This window comes from Calidris pugnax, unplaced genomic scaffold (genome assembly GCF_001431845.1).
Source record: "Calidris pugnax isolate Ruff unplaced genomic scaffold, ASM143184v1 scaffold273, whole genome shotgun sequence".
Classification (NCBI taxonomy): Eukaryota; Metazoa; Chordata; class Aves; order Charadriiformes; family Scolopacidae; genus Calidris; species Calidris pugnax.
Window position 1 is genome coordinate 1,202,742 of NW_015094508.1, and position 20,944 is coordinate 1,223,685.

Here is a 20,944-nt window from a genome sequence, read left to right on the forward strand (position 1 = left end):
GATTTCAGTTCTGTCCCTTCCATGCCATAGAGAAGAACCTGTGTTATTTTCTGCATATTATTCTCTTGGCCCTATGCATCACTCCCTTTTCTTTAACAAACCTAGTTTCTCAACACCTTAATCTGAAAACTTAACTTTTGAGATCATACTAGCAGTTGCTCCATATATGGTCAAAAAACTTTGTAAGCCTGATAATTTTTGCTACTTTAAATTACTGCTTTTCCTCCAAGTATGATGAAAAATTTGCATTAATTTAAATAAACTGCTGGACACCTAATGTGACACTTCTAGCTTTTTACTCTTGTTTTTTAATCCATACCTGAAAAGTTAGAACCTTGTGTTAATTGATGCTTAAGAGTCACACTATTCAGTTCTAAGTGAACGGAATAAACCTAGATATTCTTGTAGGATAAAAGAACTATTTTTAAATGCTCATTGATTTTTACATATTTTGCATGTTACTGTTAAACATAGCGATAAACCTAAATAAAAAAAACAAACAGTATATTAAAGAGCCAGGATTACCGAGGGTAAATATTTACCTTTCTCTTATAAAGTCCGCTAAGTCTTTTGTTGACAAATGTCCGTGTTTCATGTTGTGAGAGAGGACATCAAAGCCATTGTTCCTTTCCCCCTAAAGATTAATAGAAAGAAAGCAAAACTATGAAACAAAACACACTATAGCAATTACAGAACATAGTATAGAACCTATGCATTTTAATAACTGATCAAGTCCAATGAAGGGAATGATTTCTAATCCTCCTTTTCTCCAATTGCTGTTAGTTCCCTTCAATCGCCTATATGAAAAACAAACTAAAATCGCCTCAGCAGCTGCTACCACCCTTCTAATGACAACTCTTCTATTACATATTTCTAGGCCACATTCAAAGCTATTTCTTTTCTAGACTTCTAAAGGTCTTGTATTTTTTCACCTCCCCTCCCATTAAACACATACATAATATTGTACTCTCTCTTCATTCTCTCCTATTTTTCATTATTTTCCATGAACTAAAATTCACATTTCAGGATCCCACCTCCTGAATCCCGCCTCCCCCGTTCTTCACGCTTCATGGATCTTCCGCTTGTTTCTGTAAAATTGGTAAAAAAATTCACTTATGTCTTCCTCCTCACAGGTAGCTTTCCTTTGTCTACTCTTAAGTTTAGTTTTAAAGCAACCAAAAACATTTGCCAGTGAGTAAAGCACACCTCACCATTCAAACTGAGACACTACCCCGAACACTGATTAATAAACTCTGCCAGCTTATCACCTCTGGCACCATGGTGAACTTCCTCCAGACAGGAGTAAGGAACAATAGAAATGAAAGGAAGGCACAGCATAACAGCACTGCTACTATAAAAGTTTTCCTGTCAAAATATCCATTCCCCTCCTCCCTTCCAAAAGGGAGATCCATAAGACTGCTGCTACAAAAGATGCAGAAGCATGTCCTCAGGAAAAGTGTCTTTGTGCTCAGAGTGGAAGGGGAAGAAGGATGGAATGGAATGGACTGGAATATTTTCAGTTGGAAGGAAGCTACAACGGTCAAATAGCCCAGCTGCCTGACAACTTCAGGGCTGATGAAAAGCTAAAGCACATTGTTAAGAGCATTGTCCAAATGCCTCTTAAATGCTGACAGGCTTGGGGCATCGACCACCTCTCCAGGAAGCCTGTTCCAGTGTTTGTCGAGTCTGAACCTCCCCTGGTGACGCTTTGAACCATTCCCACGAGTCCTGTCACAGCATCCCAGGGACCAGAGATCAGCACCTCCCTCTCCACGTTCCCTCCTCAGGAAGCTGTGGAGAGCAATGTCACCTCTCAGCTTTTTTTTCTCCTAACTAGACAAGCCCAGAGTCCTCAGCAGCTCCTCACAGGACATGCCTTGCAGCCCTTTCAAAGCTTTGTCGCCCTTCTCTGGATACATTTGAGGACCTTCACATCTTTCTTAAAATTCTGGACTTTTCACAACGGCAGCTCTACCTTTCCAGTGAGAGGAGCCCAAGGATTTGGTCACACACCTCTCCAAACATTTCTGTCCTTACTGTTATGAAAAAAATTGTTTGTGCAGCCATAAGGTGCACCCAATCAGGGAGATTATACAGCTGAAAAAAAAAAAGCTAGCAAATAAAAATAAATATTGGTGATCCGTATCACTATCAGGACATGAACAGCTGCACTGCTCAGCAGAAGATGTGGGAGGAAGGAGGAGAAGGCATGCAGGGATCTGCCAACTTAAGGATGTGGAAGCAGCCATGGGTGGAGGGAACAGCTTTGGTAGTAGGCCACGGTAGTAGGCCCACTTCTGTGAAGTGTTAACTGCACTGGATAATACATCAGTCAATAAGATACCAAGTTGCCTTAAAGTACCTCATGCATAGACACATACATTTGGTTTACAAATAACAGATGATGGAAGGCAATTTGATTCAGATTACTAGCCAGGATTTCTAGCTTTACTTCTTCCAAGCAGTGACGAAAACAAAACTAAAAAAAAAACAAACTAAAAAAAAACAAAACAAAAAGCTACAGAACACAACAAAAAAAACTCCTATGAAATCAATTTTTAAGGCTACAGTAAATTCTAATCCAAAAATGTTCTTTGAAATGAAGATCAGTTTAGTTTAAGTGCAATTACAGAAAGGTCTGTAAAAAGTACAGGCAGAACTAAATTGAATACATGAAAATACATCAAATTCCTAAAGGAGTTTGTGTAAGGCAAGTTAAGTTTGCAAAATAAAAGAAGGATAAGACGACCAATTAGAAGCAAGTTTACAAAATAAAAGGATAAGAACACCAATTAGTAGGAACTGTAATTTATTTTTTTTAAATATTGTTTTACTCTTTCAAGTACCAGTCAAAACAGTTTCACTCCCCTTTCACTCCTATCTAATCATTTTTCCTTGTAGTCTGAAGCCCACAGTAATTTTGACTACTGGTGCACTAATAGGTAGCTTATTCACTGTCTATATCTACTCAACATAAACCCCGAATGCCACAACATTACAAAAACACCAGAATAACTCCATAATTAAGACCTCACCGATATTTTCAATTTGAACACAAAATAAAATTCTTATTTATCTACTCCAAAGTTGTTACTGGACCCAAATTTGGAGATAAACATTTACAAATAAGCGTTTAACATTTCTTCCAGAAAAACTAATAACGTTCTCCTTTATGAAATGTTCTTTCCCTTTGCCTTAAGGTGTTTCTTCTAGCTAAACCACCACATTGATCAAAATATACTGAACACAGACTGCTTCTGAACTTTTCATAATGGGAGCTTTTATAGAGATTTTTCTGTCCTGGAGCTCCACAAATTTCCTGCCACAGGAAAGGTAGCATCGCCATGACCCAGTCTCTGGCTGCAGCCTTCCTGATGGTTGATAATCTACCAGAAGTGCAGGTTTGCAAACCTCTAGAGAATGGAATTAGCCAGAACAACTAATCCCCATCATCAGATTGTTCCCTAACTGTAACTGAAGGTTACTGCAAAGGAACTAATCTTTCCACCTAAATGAAGTTTTCTAATCAGTTCTACTCGTGTTCCCAACTTCACATGGAATAGCAGAAAGCACAACAAAGAAACAGAAGAGATACTTTCCTCAATTAAAAAAAGTTCCCTGAAAGGCATGGTTTTTTATACATTACCAATCGTTATTACAGACTAAGAGGCTATTTGAAAAATACGCTTAGGATAAAACAAAGCAGCAAGGCTCCCAGATTTGAGTGCCCATGCATTTAAGCTTGGCACAACTAAAAGACATTTTCACTTGTGAATATAATGTCAAGTGTTGCCTATCTTACCGGCATTAGGCTCTATCTATAAGCACAAACATCTAGACTTCAAAAGTGTTCAATAATTTACAAGATCAATAGTTCGGATGATTAATTTGATGACAATTCTACAAATTATCTTCTATTTGTGTTTGAAGACATATGTGTACCTATGTCAAATTAAGTACAGCATCTCAAGGCGGAGAGCATACATTTTTTCTGCTTTGGAAAAGCTACATGGCCTATCCACAACTTCATTCAGTAGTTAAGTCCACAAAGAGTAGTCCAGATAATTCATACGATAAGCAAAAGAGTTAAGGCTCTATATTTAGGATAAAGACAGAGATGAAGGCTGTGGCTAAGAGGAAAAGTAGTTCAATTTACAAAATCCAAGTACGTTTCTTCTTACATGCACATATGCCATCAACATTGTTCATTTGTGTTTTGGTTGGTTTTCCTTGACACTCTTCCTCCCCACTGATGTTTTTATAAAATTCCGTACGTGGAAACTGAGTCTCTAGTCACTTTTTCTTCATTAAGTGTTTTCACCTCCTACTTCCCGGTGACAACAGTCATAGCTGGGATCACTAAAAGCCCAGTACCCGCCCACTTTAAAATAAATACATGCAGCACATAGCAGAGACCATGACGAGACCTTCCACTCCCATTCAGAAGCAATTACCATCCACTGCTATGACAGACAGTGAAGTGGGATGCAGATTCTTCTAGAAGCTTCATCTTGGAGAAAGAGGAACCTCTGTTGTTAAGTATAACATCAGGTTCTATGCAACAGACTTCCAGACTAGTTTGAAAGGCGATTGTGAACGTCATTTTGCAGGTAAAACACCATCTGTTATACAACTGTATAACTGTACAGGAGAACGCAAAATGTAAAGGGTCCCCTCTCCATATGGCCTGCACTTAATTACTTTGAAATTCATTAGCAGTTTTCTCCTTCTTCCCTAGAGCTAAAAAAACTCTCTCTTCACAAGCTGGTGTTCTTTTTGAGGTTTCTCATTCTATGCTGCTGTAAGACAGCTCTTTTGTGTATATAGTATAGATGTCTCCCGACAGCAAGCAGGAAGAGGAAACAAGACTTCAAAGAGAAGTAAACACTTCACTTAAATAAGCCTACAATGAGGCATTACTGACCAACTTTGCATACAAAATAAATCAAGTCACGGAAAGCAAGAGCAGAGTCCTTCCATTTCCCTTCATCAAGAGCTAACTGCAATGATTTTTCTCATGGAAATGAAAGTAACCCTGTCAGCAAATGTGAAGTCAGAATTCAGCATTTCCATGACTTGTGCATAACAGGAAACAGATCACAGGAACTCTGTTTTACTAAACTACTTAATAGACTTTGAAAACTTTTAAGAATGAGTTTGTTTGTTGCATATAAAGATTATTTTGATTTTAAAACCAACATTTGGCAAAGTACCCAGAAATTCCTGGGCAATCTGCAGCAGCATTTATTTCTGACATTTCTAACCAAATTCTATGAGTGCAAGACTGGATTAAAACTGTTCAACATTAACATTTATTAGTGTAAAAAGTTTATACTCTCTATTATATCATTGCCTGTTTACCCAGTGTAAACAAATGTTTCTCAAATATTAAGGTGATTCTAAAATTCCCATGACTGGCCAGATACATACTACTTTTATAGATAGTGTGAGGAGCAAGAAAAGGACAGCTGCAATAACGTTTTCACAGCAAAACTAAGCATATGAGATAATAAAAGGCTCACACAGTTCTTAAACACATTGTGACTTTGGTCAAACTTTAGAAGCTTGATGAGAGAAATTTAGACAAAGTTTGACTTTTTCTAAGTAAGTTCAGCAAGCGAAGAAACATCTGACAATAAGTGAATTACTGTTATTTCAAACTATGCTTTTAGAACATGCATTAGCAGTGGCTAAGCACGCACAATCATTCCTTCAACCCTTTAAACATGACCACATCACCACATTACAAAGAAGGCTGAGAAAACGATACTTTTGATTACAAACCATTTAAGTCATAACCTGCCTAATCCTCTTCTTAAAACATCCTACCTAACCCACAACTTATTCTCCACGAAAGAGGCAGACAAATACTCCAACTGCAACACTTGGAAGTGGTACTCCAACTTAACGACAGGATTTCTTTTTAACCATAAAAAAGTTTAGGTCCCTAATTTACTTCATATTGTCAGAAAATGAAAACTGGATAATCTCCAAATTAAGTTTCCAAATCCTACTTAAATCTTACAACTTCGCCTTTGGCAAGCATGATATATCCATGAGATAAGACTAACATCCCTCCACCTTATTAGATAAATGCTAAACAGGAAAAGTCTAGAAAAGATTGAATGTGGGAAATAGAATTGCTTCAGCTTTGGGGGCAAGAATTTTTTTTTTTTTTTTTTTTTTTTTTTGTCAGATCCAGAGAAACTGTCCTACAGATAGTTTTACACTTAAATTATTGCTTGTGCTCCTCTGTCAGATACCAGTATGGAAAAACCACAACCCTGATCAACAGATTATGCATGCAAGAATCCTAACACAGATAAATCATAATGACATGTTCTTTCAGTGAAGTATTTTATACCAAGAAAATTCCAGAGTTGCACCAAAATGCAAAGTAATAACTACAGACAATCCATTAATGGAGGGTGGGGGAGCTGAACTCCATCATATAGGTGAAATTCAGTATTTGCTAAAATTAGGTACAGCCATTTAGCAACTCTAAGATTTGATTTATGCAGCTTAAAAGATAGCCTATTTTAACAGTTAACATACACATTTTCATTCCTGTAATTCTAAAATGAAAGTTCCACGTGTTAATCAAAAGCAATCTTTTCTTTACCCACAAATGTAGAAAGACATACATTATTCATCATGGTTTGTCCATTTGTACTGTCAACTTCTTTTCATTCACTCATGAGGGAGAAACACTTTACAGAAATACAGCATTTCTTTAAAGAAATAAGCATTCTCCTAATTCCAAGGGTATGTAAACTCATTTTAGATGCCGTGAAAAACATTGTTGTCATTTTTCTTTAAACTGTTACTCCCTGTTGCAGTTTCAAATAAGTAATATGTGGTTCATCAGTTCCACCCGGGCAATCATTTACCTCGATGGGCCCTGCATACACGAAAATATTCCTGCGATTAATATTATGGTGTTACATTTTTGAAAGCTAGCTGTCAGTAAATTTCAATTTCGGAGTGTCTGAAATAGCTACAGAAAATCAAGAGCATTGGAACATGGAAAAAAGCAGTCAACCCATGTTTATACAGGCAACACATCTTCTTCTGTTCTGAAAGTTTTGAGAAGGTTGAACATAAAAGCAACTTGGCAATTTCTATTTCCTCCTTCCAGCTTCAATAAGGATCAGCTCCAGAGAATCTCTGTGTTTATGAGGAAGGACAGATATTTCCCTCTATATCTAGATAATTAAATTTTATTTTTTTTTTCCCAACAGAAAGATGGAAAGTTGCCAGCTCATGCACACAGGCAGAGGGAGGAGACTACGCAAATATTGCACAACAGCTCTCCTGAAACTGAGCACCGAACTGTATGCCAAGCAGAAGAGTAGCACTGCGTAAACACATGAATGGAAATCCTGATGGAAGCATGACAAGTCTCGGTGTCACTCATATCGCGTAAGTGCGTAAGACAATGCGTCTTACACTCCATCAGAACAATCCTCTTCACAAAGCTAAGGTTATTAACCCTGGATACTGCCAGCCCTTACATGTTACAAAAGCTCTTTAAAGGAAAGAAATCCTCCTCACAGCCATTCTCAAAAGGTACAGGTAACACAAGTGATTAAAAAGATAAAATAAAATTAGTTTGACAAAGCCAGTTTAAACACACTTTGTTATATCTCAGAACTTCCAGAGTTACCAAGCAGAGCATTACACAGAAACCAGTTTCAGCTATACACAGACCTTCCAACAGTTTTATCAAATTAATTTAAAATGAGTCATAAATAAACACTAACTGACTTAGAAGTGCCCAGGCTTATTTTTGTTGACTTGACATAGCTTCACAGACTGAGACCTAACAAAAGTATCACCTCAAGCAGCCAGTTTAAATACAATGTCAAAAATTACGCAACACTTCCTAAGCACTGTTGAGAAAACGGTAAGACAATGATAACAAACGCTTTTCATTCTATTGTACCAGTACGAGTGTACTCAAAGTGACAAAACATAGCTATATATAACATAAATAACTTATGAGAGTGTTCCCTTTAAATTACATCGTTGTTTTGATGTAGCACGTACATAGCAGCGAGTACCCAATGTTTTATGACAACATCCTAATTAGGAGTTGGGAATGTTTGGCCACATGACTTGAATGCCTAAAACTCAGTCCTAAGAATCAAAGCCATTTATAGCCTGTACTACTCGTTCATAATTTTTGGTACCACAAAAAAGTAACTGTATCCCACTGACTTTGAAAGCTGCTTCTCTAGAGTGTTGCCCTCTATTAGCAGACCCCTACATTTTTCAAGTGATAGTGAAATTCTTCAGGTGACAGTACAGGTCTCTGGACTTAAACTTTACACATCCTGAAAATAGTCTTGTTTATCTCTCAGTGACCTCTTAGAAGCACTTAACAGATGGCAGGCCCATAAAACATCCATTTTTCCTACACTCTCCAAAAAAAAATTTAAATAAATTTTTAAAATTGCAACTATTCAAACACTTCTAAAAGCAGTATAAGATGAAAGTCTGATGATAAGCTACAAGACTACTACAATAAAGAAGCTAAGATTTTTTGTTTACATGAGAACTTTTAGGAAGCTCTTAAAAGACAGCAGCCTAAACAGTGTGTAACAAATTGATACACACTCACATATATGTCATTCCCCTTTTCTGAAGAAATCAGTTAAGTCCCTCAAGTTTCTGATGTCTTTTCCTACCAGTTACAACAAATTACCAAAACAGGAAAAAGCATCCTCCAGCTCAACACTTCCATTTCCAATGCATAATTTCATCTGCAAATCAATGACAGCATGTACATCAAATAACTAAATATTAATTCTGTATTGGATTAGTTTTCACATCAGTGCTTTAGAAAGCATAGTTATCCGATTCCATAGGTGACAAAAACATTTTGCCTGGTGTTACCTAGAAGGGCAAGGCAAAAGCAAGAAACAGAAGACAATTATTCTAAAGTTCTACACGATACTACCCTTTCTTTCTGCTTACAGATTTGTCTTTGTTACTTTGGGTCAGTATGCACTCAGTGGATTTTAACAGCAATCTTCTAATATCCATCTTAACTTTCTCACCACATTTCAAAGTATATATAGATTGCATCCCAAGTCTTCCAAAGCGCTGCAGTAATGATACTGAACAATAACCTATTCTGAAAAGTTAGCAGAAATGGGGAAGTCTAATGATTCAAAATGCACAAAGCTATAATTTATGCTTGGTTCTGAGGATATACAGAAATACTTTCTTACTTTTAAAATTTAAACAATACAGTTAGTCTTGAAAGATACTTACCCACAACAGCAAAGAAGCAGCAGTCGTTGTTCCTTTTTATTTTACTTCTACACAAAACAAAACCCTGTCCATGGTATTACAAAGGTTTTTCAGTCAAGTTTTGCAAGTTTAAGACCCTGTCTAATGTCTTTGTCATCACTGCAAGACAATCAAGAAGAATACACTTCTTGCCCTACTTTGTGTAATTTTTGGAGAACATACTGGAGAACAACCTGCACCAACAGAGGAAAATCTGCTTCTCCCAGCACTCATTGCTGACCCATGCTGGGAGTTTTGCCAACAGAGCTATAAGGCAGAAACTTTATAGGGCAGAGAGAGAGAATGGGAAGTTTGGGTAAATATCTGCTACCTCATATTTGCTGGTAGCATTTGTGAAGACACAGACAGAGAAACAGCATGTATGGGAATGGCCCACTGCCCTCACTGATTTAACAGAATTATTGACTTACTAACAGAATAAAATAAAACTGATCAGACATACAGTTAAATGAACATACCACAGGACCTAACATAGTTAAACAGAAAAGTGTTTGATTTCAGTTGAGATAGCTAAAGAAAAAACTTCTATTTCGCGTTAATCTTAGGAGGAAACAGTAACTTTTCCAATGAAAATGTGACTTTTTATACTGATTCTGACAGTACTTTTTCCGAAAGAAAACTTTCACGCATTAGTTTAATACTGATCTCCCTGACTGAGGCTTCAAATTAAGCACATCTGTATACCTAGAGAGCAAATCTAACACCTTGTTTCATTGAGTTTTAATATTCTGTGGAAAGCAACACTTAAAGAGTAAAAATTAAACCCAATGCTGCAAACAACATATGAAACCCGGCTTCTGTTATGCTTTACGTTCAAGAACAGTATGTTGTATTTGATTACCTTTCCCTAAACATTAAGGATAAGCGTTGCTTACACACAAAATGCACTCCTAAAAGATACTTTCTCTCTTTTTCTTTTTTCCTTTCAGTTTCAACAAATAACCGTTTTTATGCTTCCCCTATGAGTTGGTAGGGATGCACATCGCAAATTAAACACACAGCAAAGAAGCAGCAACGCTGCAAGCAGCCTGACGACTACAGGAATACTTACTCTAACGTTTCAGGCCAGCTCTGCTCACAATGAAAACCAGCGTCACTTCGTGCCAGGCTCAACCACTACCCAAACCCACGTTTTAATTTTTCCTGCGTTTACGTCCACCCGTTTAGAACACAGGTAGCTGCACAGAGAGGACTGATAAAGGGTGTTTCCAGAGCAGACTGGAGAGGCTGTTGTTTCCCCAGTTTGGCTGCTGCTCAGGCTGTACCTTCTGACATCCACACACACACACAGAGACAAGCCATGGGTACAAACGCACCGAGCTCACAGGGAGGCAGCTCTGCCTTTGCGCGGTGAGTCCTTACCCTCCCTGCTCTTCCCGCAAACAGCCCGCATTGTCCGGACCGCAGCCCCGACCCGCATCCAGGCACGGCCGTGCCTGCCAGACCCACACCCCCCCACCCCCCGGCATCCCTCGGCCCACCGCCTCTCCCCGCAGCGTCGCAGGCGGCGCCGGGCCGGGCCGGGCCGGGCCGGGCCGTGGGGCCAGCGCTAGACCGACACCCCCTCACCCCCCTGCATCCCTCGGCCCACCGTCTCCCCCACCGCCTCTCCCCGCAGCGTCGCAGGCGCCGCCGGGCCGGGCCGGGCCGTGGGGCCAGCGATCCCCTCGCCCCGCCGCGGGCTGCCCGGGCGCAGGCTTCCCTCCCTACCCCGCTCCCCCCACGGCCCAGCCCGGCCGAAGCCAGCCGCGGCGGGCGCAGAGGGGCCGACGGCCACCATCCCCCCCGCGGCAAGGCCCCGGCCCAGTCCCGGGGGTGGCGTAAGATCCGAGGCTGCTCCCGCAGCGGGGGACCCCGGCTGCACCCTGCCCTGACCTGCCCCTTCCCCTTCCCCCCAACAACGCCGCGGAGGGACCGGCTCGGCGGCGAACTTCCCTACCCAGAAGCTCTCCACGAAGTACGCCATCATCGCGCCGGGTCACTCGGTGAGTCCGAGCCCGGCCCCGGCCGCCTCAGCCGCCGAAGGAAAGGGGCGCCTCCGCGGCGCGCCGCCCTTCCCGTTACGGTGCAACCGCCTCCCTCCGCACGGCTCCGCCACCGCCCCCCCTCCACCCCGCATGCGCACCGCCGCCGCCGGCCGCCTCCGCCCCCGCGCAGGCGCCTGGCCTCCCCGCGCAGGCGCGGAGAGAGGGGTAGCCTCCCCTTCTCCCCCTCCCTTCCCGATGGCGGCTGGGCCTCGGTGGCGGCCTGTTACCCGCACCCAGGCGGCCGGTGCTACCCCGCACCCGGGCGGGCGGGCGGAGAGCCGGGCGCGGTGCTTCTGCCCTCAGCAGGGCCGCGATCCGGCAGCTCAGACCCAGGGCCGCCTGCTGAGGGGAGAAACTCCGTTCTGTGGGGGACACGAACAATAATGGCTGAGCGCAGGCTCGGAAACACGGAGTGAAAACCCCCTCAAAACGCATCCATAACTGCCGGGGAAAGGGGGCGGAAGAGGCTGGTGGTGCGTGAAGGTGGCTTCACAGCCAGGCACGCTGCAGCCATGTGGGGAGAGCTCCCTGAGGGCAGGCGGTGAGGAGCCCTGCTGGAGCTGACCCTCCCCAGGCCTCCTCTCACAGGCTCAGCGGCAGGCCCCAAAAGGCAGTGCTCTTCACGAGAAGAGCCTGCAGAAACTCTTCGACCCCCTCGTCTTCTTCACCGACAGTTCAACTTACAGAGTCTTGGTTAATTTGATGTAGATTATTAGCCGGGGGGATGACGCTGACTGCTGGGCCTGTGGGCAGTCTGTACCTGCTGTGCTGCTTTTCAGCGACAACATATTCTTCATGGCAGAGTCAGCACCCCTGGTCTCCTGGGACCCCAGAGAGCTCCTCTTCTCCCTTACTGAGATGGTTTGTTGCCCAAGACAGAAGTTAGGTTTACCTGATGGACTGAAAATAGAGGGCCAGGTCTGAGCAGCGATGTGGTGGGCTGCAGCTGGCTCTCCTCTGCAAAGATGCAGTTAAACGCTTTATCCAAACTTCATCTGCGGTTGTGTCAGCACAAGGCTTTATCCAAGATACAAAAAGTAAGAAGCTGCCTCAGTGCTGGGTGTTCAAGGTCCTCCCTTCCCCCTCATGGAAACCCTGTCGATTCTGGTTTGAAAACTCTCTCCTGCCTCCATCTTAATACCGATGTCCTTTGGCCTTCCATCTGTAAGATATTAGGTAAGGCATAGAGCAGAACATTCAAGTCGCATCCCGGAGAACCCAATGAATTCATCAATTTATGTCAAATTTATGCTGATGAAGGACTGCCATTAAAGCCAAATGGCTAGGAAAAATGTAGTTCAGAAGTTCGCAGAGCTATAGCATGTCATTAGGCAAAAAAATACTAGTTAGGGCAAACAAAACTGCCAAATCTGTACTATTCATAACAACATAAATCTGTGTCATTCATTCTGCTTTAAAAAAATTCAACTATCTTTACCAAATATACTTTCATGAAAGATGAGCAATAGCATTCTGAACTGGTATTGCAGTCATTGGTAACTGACTGTAGCTTTTGTCCATCACTTTCTGTAGCTCCATGGTAGGCTTAGGAGTTCCTTTCTTTCTAGCAAAGTTCTCCTGAAGTTTCAGTGCAAGGAAAGCTTTCTAAGTTGCCAATGCCAAGACAGAGAAAACTTCTGGACCTCTTTTTAGTCAAAATTTCTTCAAAAGTCTAAGACTGTTAGATCTGCCTCTCTCTCTTCTGGTAATAGTAGTAAGCATGTGTACCATAGTTCTAAACAGTAACAACATGCTATAGGACTAAATTTAAGAAAAACTGCTTTATGTTTGTTTACTTGATATATGCTTTATGATATTCTGCTTTATGATCTGAAGAGAGATGAGCATAGTACCTTTTGCAGTATGCGTTGCTATCTGTAAGGATGGACAGCAGGGCAGACAGATAAAAGCTGCATGATCAAAGCTGAAATACCTTTCACAGGGACAGAAGCTGTGCTATGGTGGAAGGAGAGGTGGGTCCACTTTTACATTTCATAGGAAAGTTCCCATCTCCCACATTTTCAAAGCTATACAGTAATCCCTTATTTACCACTACATCTACATGTGAAGGAACTGCTGCAATACTGCGGTTCTACCATCACACAAATACCAAACCCATCCTCAGGTTTTTAACAGCAGCTTTCCACAAAAATTTGAATGAAATGCAAAATCTTAGACCTCAACTTTAAGGGAACCTGCAGCATAAGTGCAGTTACATAGAAAATCACTTTGATAGGGATGACGATCAGGATCAATAGTTACATTCTTAAGGCACACTTTAATTCCCCACAATAAAATTAATTTCTTAAGAGTAAAGTTTCTCTTAAACTCCATATCCTATCATGAAATGAGCTCTACCAGTAACAAAGGGCTGTTGTTAAACTTTACCATCCAACATGCTGCATGCCAATCTTGTCCTGCCTTATCTTTTAAGGTAGCACAGGCTGAAAAATCCTTACTAAGGACAGTCCTATTATGCACGCTTCCTCTATGGAGAGTGGCCTGGATAAGGAAATCCTCGATTATTTCTTTTGTATGGTGCTGGATGTTATGTTGTGAGTGTGACTGAAGAATTAGTCCATGTACTGTGCCAGTGCCATCCAGTTGGTGTTTCTGCAGTTTTTCAGTCACGCTGCTTGCATAACACCCAGCAGCAGGTATTAGCGGATATGAGTGCTCAGTCTTGCATTTGAATTTAAATTTCAGTGTAAAGAAGCATAGGGAGGTGTGCTAGGTTAATAAACAGCCAGTTTATTAAGGTCATTCTAGCAGGTGACAGAGTCTGAGGAACACTCACAAGAGATCTTGAGGTTATGAGACCAGCTAAATACAGTACTTAAAAGCAGAGACTGACGCTCAATCATATCAAACCCAATTGTTAGACATATTAGAAAAGGAACAGAGAACCTCATCCAGTGTGTAAACCTTTATGTCTGGGCACCTGCACCATAAATGCTGTGCACAGTACTAATACCCCTTATCTTACCTGCCCCCACCCAATAAAAAAAACCCCACAGCACAAACCAAAAAAAGCCCTCAGAAAACTGACATAAAAGCTACAAAAAAGAATCCAAGATAGAAGGGAACTAGCATCCACCAGCTAGACTGAAATTCTTCAGGCTGGAAGATTCCCAAGAAATGACCAGAAAAGAATATGATATAGACAACTCATGAGTAAGATGAGTTAAAAATGAGAAATACATCTTAACAAAAGCAGAAGCAGAGAATTCAGTCAAGCTAGAAGGAAGGAGAAACTGGACAAAGTTTCTAGGTTTCTAGACAGAGAAATCCATAATGGATTATTAAGTACAAAGACAATACCGCTTCTTCTGGAAATCCCTGATCTGCAAGTTAGTGAAGCCTGTGAGAATACTTTGCAATAGTATCATTTATAGTACTTTAATCTTATCCTCTTCCTCAGGTATTGGCTGCAAAGGACAGGATACTGGGTTAGGTAGGCTCTTTGTTTGTCCCAGTACAATTGTTCTTTTGTTCTCCTGGTCTAATGAGGGTGGAGAGAAAGGAATCTATTTTGATAGCCATGACTACCCATTGGGTCCTGTATAATAAAACAAACATTCCCATTGTATATTTTCAGCAGCATTCACGGAAGATCCAAATAGTTTTTTGGATTACAAAATTTTCAGTAGAGAGTTAAAAAAAGCAGTTCCTCTCCCATTTTTGCCATCTACATGACTGTAAGGTAAGAACAGCAACAAGAAACCTCATAGGAAGGGTGTGAAGAACTAAAGAGACTTCTTGGCTATACTAGTTAACAGTTGTATTTTATGAATCCTAAATTTTGAAAAATTATGCCATGTAGCATTAATGTGTGTTGCACACATGTGAGAGAAGGTATTTAGGCCAGAGTGCCCCTCCCAGAAAAGCATCCCTGATTCTGCAGTTTACTCCTTGCATCTCAATTTACACATCCTCCCATATTTCCAGCTTCTGCTTTTATAATTGTTAATTTTTCTTTCAACGATCAGTTCTTTTAAAGGGTGTAGATCATCTGAGATGTGTCATTATATACAGTAAGTTTTTACTTGAAAGCATTTGTCAAATATGATACTAAAGATACAGTGCGTGTAGATTACAGGCATTGATATGATTGAAAAATAAAAATTGCATATTGTATTTTTACCTATAGCAACTAAATTCCTTTGCTTTATGTCTAAGCCATTTGAAAGTGGAAATTATTAGTAAAACCCTTTATACCTGAACCTACAACTGAATGCCCTAATATTTTAAGATGAAAAAAGGAATAAAAAAATCCAAATAATTGCCAAAAATAATTCAGATTATTACATTACTGAATGTCATAATGAACTGCCAAAGAGCCAGTTGATACTTAAAGCTCTTCGTAAATTAAAAATGAGTAAGAAACTGATTCGGGTAAAATACATAATCTAACATAGTACTTTATTTTTAAAGAGAACCTGAAGAAGCAGGTGGAGCCATTTTATATCCAGATGTATATTTCATATACCAGATTGAGGATATGCCTTGAAAAATGCATTTTCTTTCTTTACTGTCCTTACTAAAAGAACTACACAAAGAATCTTGCTAGGTAAACAGGAATTCATCCTGCCAATTGAGGTATTTTCTGAAGACTATAAGCACCAGAAAGAGATATAAAAAGCCAGAGTTGTTTTACCATTGTGGTCGAGAACAAAAGATGGGGAAAAGGAAGAGAAGACAGAGTGAATAGTTAGCTAAGAGCCTTTCAAGAGTCCTTTAACTTTGGTAAGTACTGTCAGGTTACTGTCCAGGATTTAAAAAGCACGAGGATTATGTTCTAACAAAGCATTTGTACCTGAATACCTGTAGACATTAGCCAGAAGTTTAATAATTCACTTGCTTATGACCTACACGTGACCTTCATGACTAGCCTTTTATTGCAGCCTTCTTGCGAAAAAAAGTGTAGTGACAGAAGTAAAAGCTCGAAAAGCTTAAGAAAAAAAATATCTGAATAGGAGAAAGAGATGATAAAGTTAGCAGCAAATACAGCTAACTTGAAATAATTTATTCAAAGAGTATTGGGAATTCTCCAAAACAATCTTAAGACAGGCTAGGCCCTTTTCTGAAATGTATGCACACACTCAAATTGTGGTCTGATGAGAGATTACTGGTGAGATTTATGGCCTACATTACACTTCTGGATAGGATGGATGTTTCTAACATCTTTTCTGAGTTTAAGATAACTTGTGCACAAAGTTATAGATAGCCACATTTATTACAGTAAGAGATCAACTATATTTTTTTTCAACTCAGTGCAATACCTTGTTGAAGTTCTTCCAAAGCTAGTAATGATTTCTGTGTTCTGTTGAAGATTTACAGCAAGTTTTAATGACAGTGTTTTCAACATCCCCGGAATGATGTATTCCATTTGGTTGCACCATCTGACTCACTGTGTGCTTAAATGCACACTTCTATTGATCTAGTCACCAAGCTTGATCGCATCCCCTTCATTACTTCAATTACTTAAATTATGAGCCCAACAGCATTGTTTCACAGTGAGTCACTTGCTGCCAATACTCCACCTTTATTACTCTTCTGCCCTGTTTCTGCCAAAAGCATGTTTCATCAAATAAACCTCCAATCGAATGGAAGGATTAGAAAGCATTAGTGAGCATTAGTAACAACAAACTGGAATAGTTTAATGGTTGTAGATTCCACTTTGACTTCTTCTAGTCACACTTCAGCTTTGCATGAAAAATTCTGGGGGATGTTTACTATATTCAGGAGGTGTGTTACTACAGAAACACTGTACTGAGGTTTTTTTTCATCTATATTCTATGTAAGATGGGGAAATAACATGATAAATTATGCTCTAAAACTGTCAAGAATACATTCAATGGTTAGCTGAATTTATATTGGTGATGTATCAATATATTTGACATTGCATACGTATTTTTGGCACTTCCCTCCAAATGTCAAGCAATGAACTTGAAGCAGTTTATTTGCAGTCAATTAGTAAAAATAACCTAAATGAAAAAAAAGACTGACGTATTTAAAGCATTGAATTTGATGAAAAGCAATCAAACCTGAAGTGTGTAGGAGAGCAAGCTCTGATTGTATAATTTCACCTAGTACCAAAGTGCTCCATAGTGCCTACCACAGAAACGAGGTGCGCTGTCCAGATCACAAAAATCTTCTCCAGTGTGGTTTTAAGGTAAGATAGAAACAGAAGAGGCGGCAGAAAGGTCTGGAGCTAAGCTAGTAAGATTACATGGTATTTCAGGCAAGTATTCCTAGTATAGCATAGTGGCATAAATGGTGCTTGTGCTCTTAATTAAACCAAATACATCTTATAATTATTACAATACTAACAAAGAGGAAGTGCAAAAGTTTTGGGAATTGGTCTATGGAAGTCAGTAAATGAAATAATGAAAGATACCAGTCTATAACGATTTGTTGGATACCTAGGGAAGAAGCAGCTATTTAAAATGTTGTGAAAGAGGTAAAATGATTTGGTTATACAGGTACTTAATTAGGATTTCATGTTAAAATTCAGAATGGCAGTATAAACAGGACGGGCAGCGAATGGTTTGCATTTGGGCAGAAAGTCACACTATATGGAAATAATCTTACCTTTGATTCTTCACAACATCCATAGATATACATACTGGTGCTTACTAATGGCAGCCACCAGTCTGAGCAACCAGAAGAAAGATGTGGACTTCATAGTGTTCTTATCACCTTGATAAAACTCCTACAGCCTAAGTGCTTATGAAGATGTGCAGACTCGTATTAGTAATGATTTAGAGGGCCTCCTGTCTCCACATATATGGAGTAACATCCTGCTATTGCTGCTAAATTTGAAGTTAAGATACTGAGATTTGGGCGTTTTGTTTGAAGAAATAAAAGTAGCCAAGATGCCTCAGACAAACTCAACTCTGAGTTGTTAACGTGGGGGGATTATTTGCCCAACAGCCCTCTGTTAGACACTGCCATCTTATGGACTGAGAAACAGCTGCACAGAGGAGTCAATGCTTGCAACAAACAAGAGCTGTGGTCTAACGTTCCAGCGAGCTTTCACCTGGTTTTGGCCCAAAGACAACAGTTTTTGTGCATAAGGCCTTCAATAAGGAGAATGGGAATAAGCAAATCTAAAGTTGGCTACGTCTTCCCATGGCAGAGCGCTGGAGAAAGAGATGCAACTGTCCTCCCTCCTGCTGAGGCATGTAAAGGATTAAAGAAAAGGAACACTTGAATTCTTACTTTGTCACGTGGTTCACCTGATCTTCTGAAGTATTTCCAAAGCTAGAAGGAAAAGGTGCACATACTTACAGGCCTGGCATTACTTTGGACATGGTTCCAAAATGTTTATTGGAGCATGTGCATTTTAGAATGAAAAAATGTATATGCAAGACAATGACCATTGATGTATTAAGGAGAAAAAAAACCAACCCACCAGCTAAGATGACTCAAAATTGCTATTTGAGATGATGATAAAAGGAAGACATTGAAAAACATTGTGTCAAGATGCAGATCTGGGAAGAAAAATTCCTCAGAATTTAGTTGGTAAAACAGTTCACATTTTTTGTGGTTGTTGGTAAATTCCCCTTTTCCTTTTTTTTAATGGCTTCATTCACTATGTTTGAGTTTTCAAACTACAGAACCCTTCAAGTTTCTGTACCTGCAAGCCACAGGATCCCCTCGACAACTCAACATGGATGTAAAGCTGAAAGATAGTTTGAGAAAATTGCAAATTAAATATGCTCTACATGTAAGGACATTCCTTGACAATCATTTCAAGGTAAAAAGACTGGCAAATTAACATCGCTTCTGTGTACAGTACTTTATCAGAGAAACAAAATTGTGTTTGGCACCTGTATTAAGCACTGGGGTGCAGAAAGATATAATGCAAAATTTTAAGATATTGATATCAGTTATAGAAATAATGCAGTAGTTACACATCCAAATTAACCTGTATGCTATAAATGCAGGGGAAGACTTTAAGTTCTCCTGTATATTTCATAGAGGAAATTTAAGACTATCCATTTTGCCAAGGGGCAATATGGAAAAATGGGTAAGACTTTCAGCGTAACAGTTCAACACGTTTTATTTCAATATTTTAAATATAAATTAAGATTTGACAAAAATTATTTATACTTGAAGCTACAAAATAAATACCCCAGTATTCACTTTTATGATTCAAATGAGTCTGGCAAAAAATAATTGTTGCCACAAAACACCCCTGAAAAACTATGATTCAAAAATAATTCCTTTTATGTCATCACTTAAACATATATGCATCAGTAGATGTGCAGCATAATTGCATCCGTTTTCCTTAGAAAGTGGACTGATTATCGGAAACAATTTCATTTTAAGTCTGCCATTATTCTTTTTAACATTTGTGTGTCTTTTGGAAGGTTTCAATGGAAAATACTGCTCATTTTATGCATAATAACGGTAAATGCCTCTGAAAGAAATGCATTTTACGTATTAATACTTTTATATAAACTGTTTCATTGTGAGTCATTCTGGGATAACAAAAGCTACCAACTTCTACTCTGTGCACACTTAACATATATAAATTATTTTACACTCATAATGTTCCTGCTGAAATGCTTTTTCACTCAAGTATGTCTTTAAATTAGATGTAATTTTTTTTTCAAAGAAATAGCATGACCTACATTGAAAGTACAATCCTTTGCACTGTTGCAATCTAAGCACGAACTTAGTCATCACTTATTCAAGATGCTAATATTTACTCATCTCTTGTTTGTAAACACAGGTGGTAATTAACCTCGGACTCAAAATTAGAGGCCGCGGCTTAAGATCAGGCTCTAAACGGATGGCGACTGGAACAAAACAGCTGACTGACAGCAGGGTGTTCTGCCCGTGGTACCCCACGACGTACGGGGAGCGGGGAGGGCTATTCCAAAGGAAACAGACCTTGTCCCCATCCCCTCCCACAGAGCCACTGCTGCGTGTGGCCGAGGGGAACTGACCTCTCTGCCCACCCGCCTGTCTCCACACACCACCACGCCTTCGCTGCCCCTCTCTCCCCATGCAGAAACTGCAGTCCTCTCTTCAGCAGACTTGCACCTGAGGACAGTAGGCAGCAATTGATTCCTACTATAGATTTTGTTACTATAAATCTTATTTTTACTATAAATTTTATTACAGTAGCTGTAACAATGCTGTATAATAATAATATTAATACTACCCATTATATAAATATATTAAACAATATTTAATCTAATTAAATATTGAATTTAATCATTACCCTATAGAAGCTATCTGTGCTAGAAATATGCAATAGTCTAAACTGTCTACATGCCATTGACCAGCTGTTAAATATTGAAGTGAACATAAAATGTTCAAATTAACACGGATGAATTTTGTCCAGAAAGCTACTGCTGTTAGTTTTGTACTTTCATTTTAGAGACTCTTGTCTCAGGAAGTTATATAAACAGAAGGACAGATGTTTATATAGTTTGCATTATCACGGTCCCATAAAAGCTAGACAGAATTAGCCTAAGACTAGTGCAAATTTTGCCTCAAGGTCTTAAATGATTTATTTCTAGTTTACTCCTTTATTGACATTATTGATAGCGCAAGTTGAGAACAATTCCCCCCCCCCCCCC

The 20,944-nt window shown here is 39.8% G+C and overlaps 1 protein-coding gene across 1 annotated transcript in view; it reads right to left on the minus strand.

The window, feature by feature from the left end:
* FCHO2 (FCH domain only 2) overlaps nucleotides 1-11,425 on the minus strand; it is a 95,935-nt gene extending 84,510 nt beyond the window's left edge. The window contains exons 1-2 of the mRNA XM_014964834.1: nucleotides 11,258-11,425; nucleotides 543-634 (exon numbers count right to left, since the gene is read on the minus strand). Coding sequence (XP_014820320.1) covers nucleotides 543-634; nucleotides 11,258-11,287 — 122 coding nt within the window. The 5' untranslated portion in view covers nucleotides 11,288-11,425. The remainder of the gene's footprint in view (nucleotides 1-542; nucleotides 635-11,257) is intronic.
* Nucleotides 11,426-20,944: the final 9,519 nt, after the last annotated feature.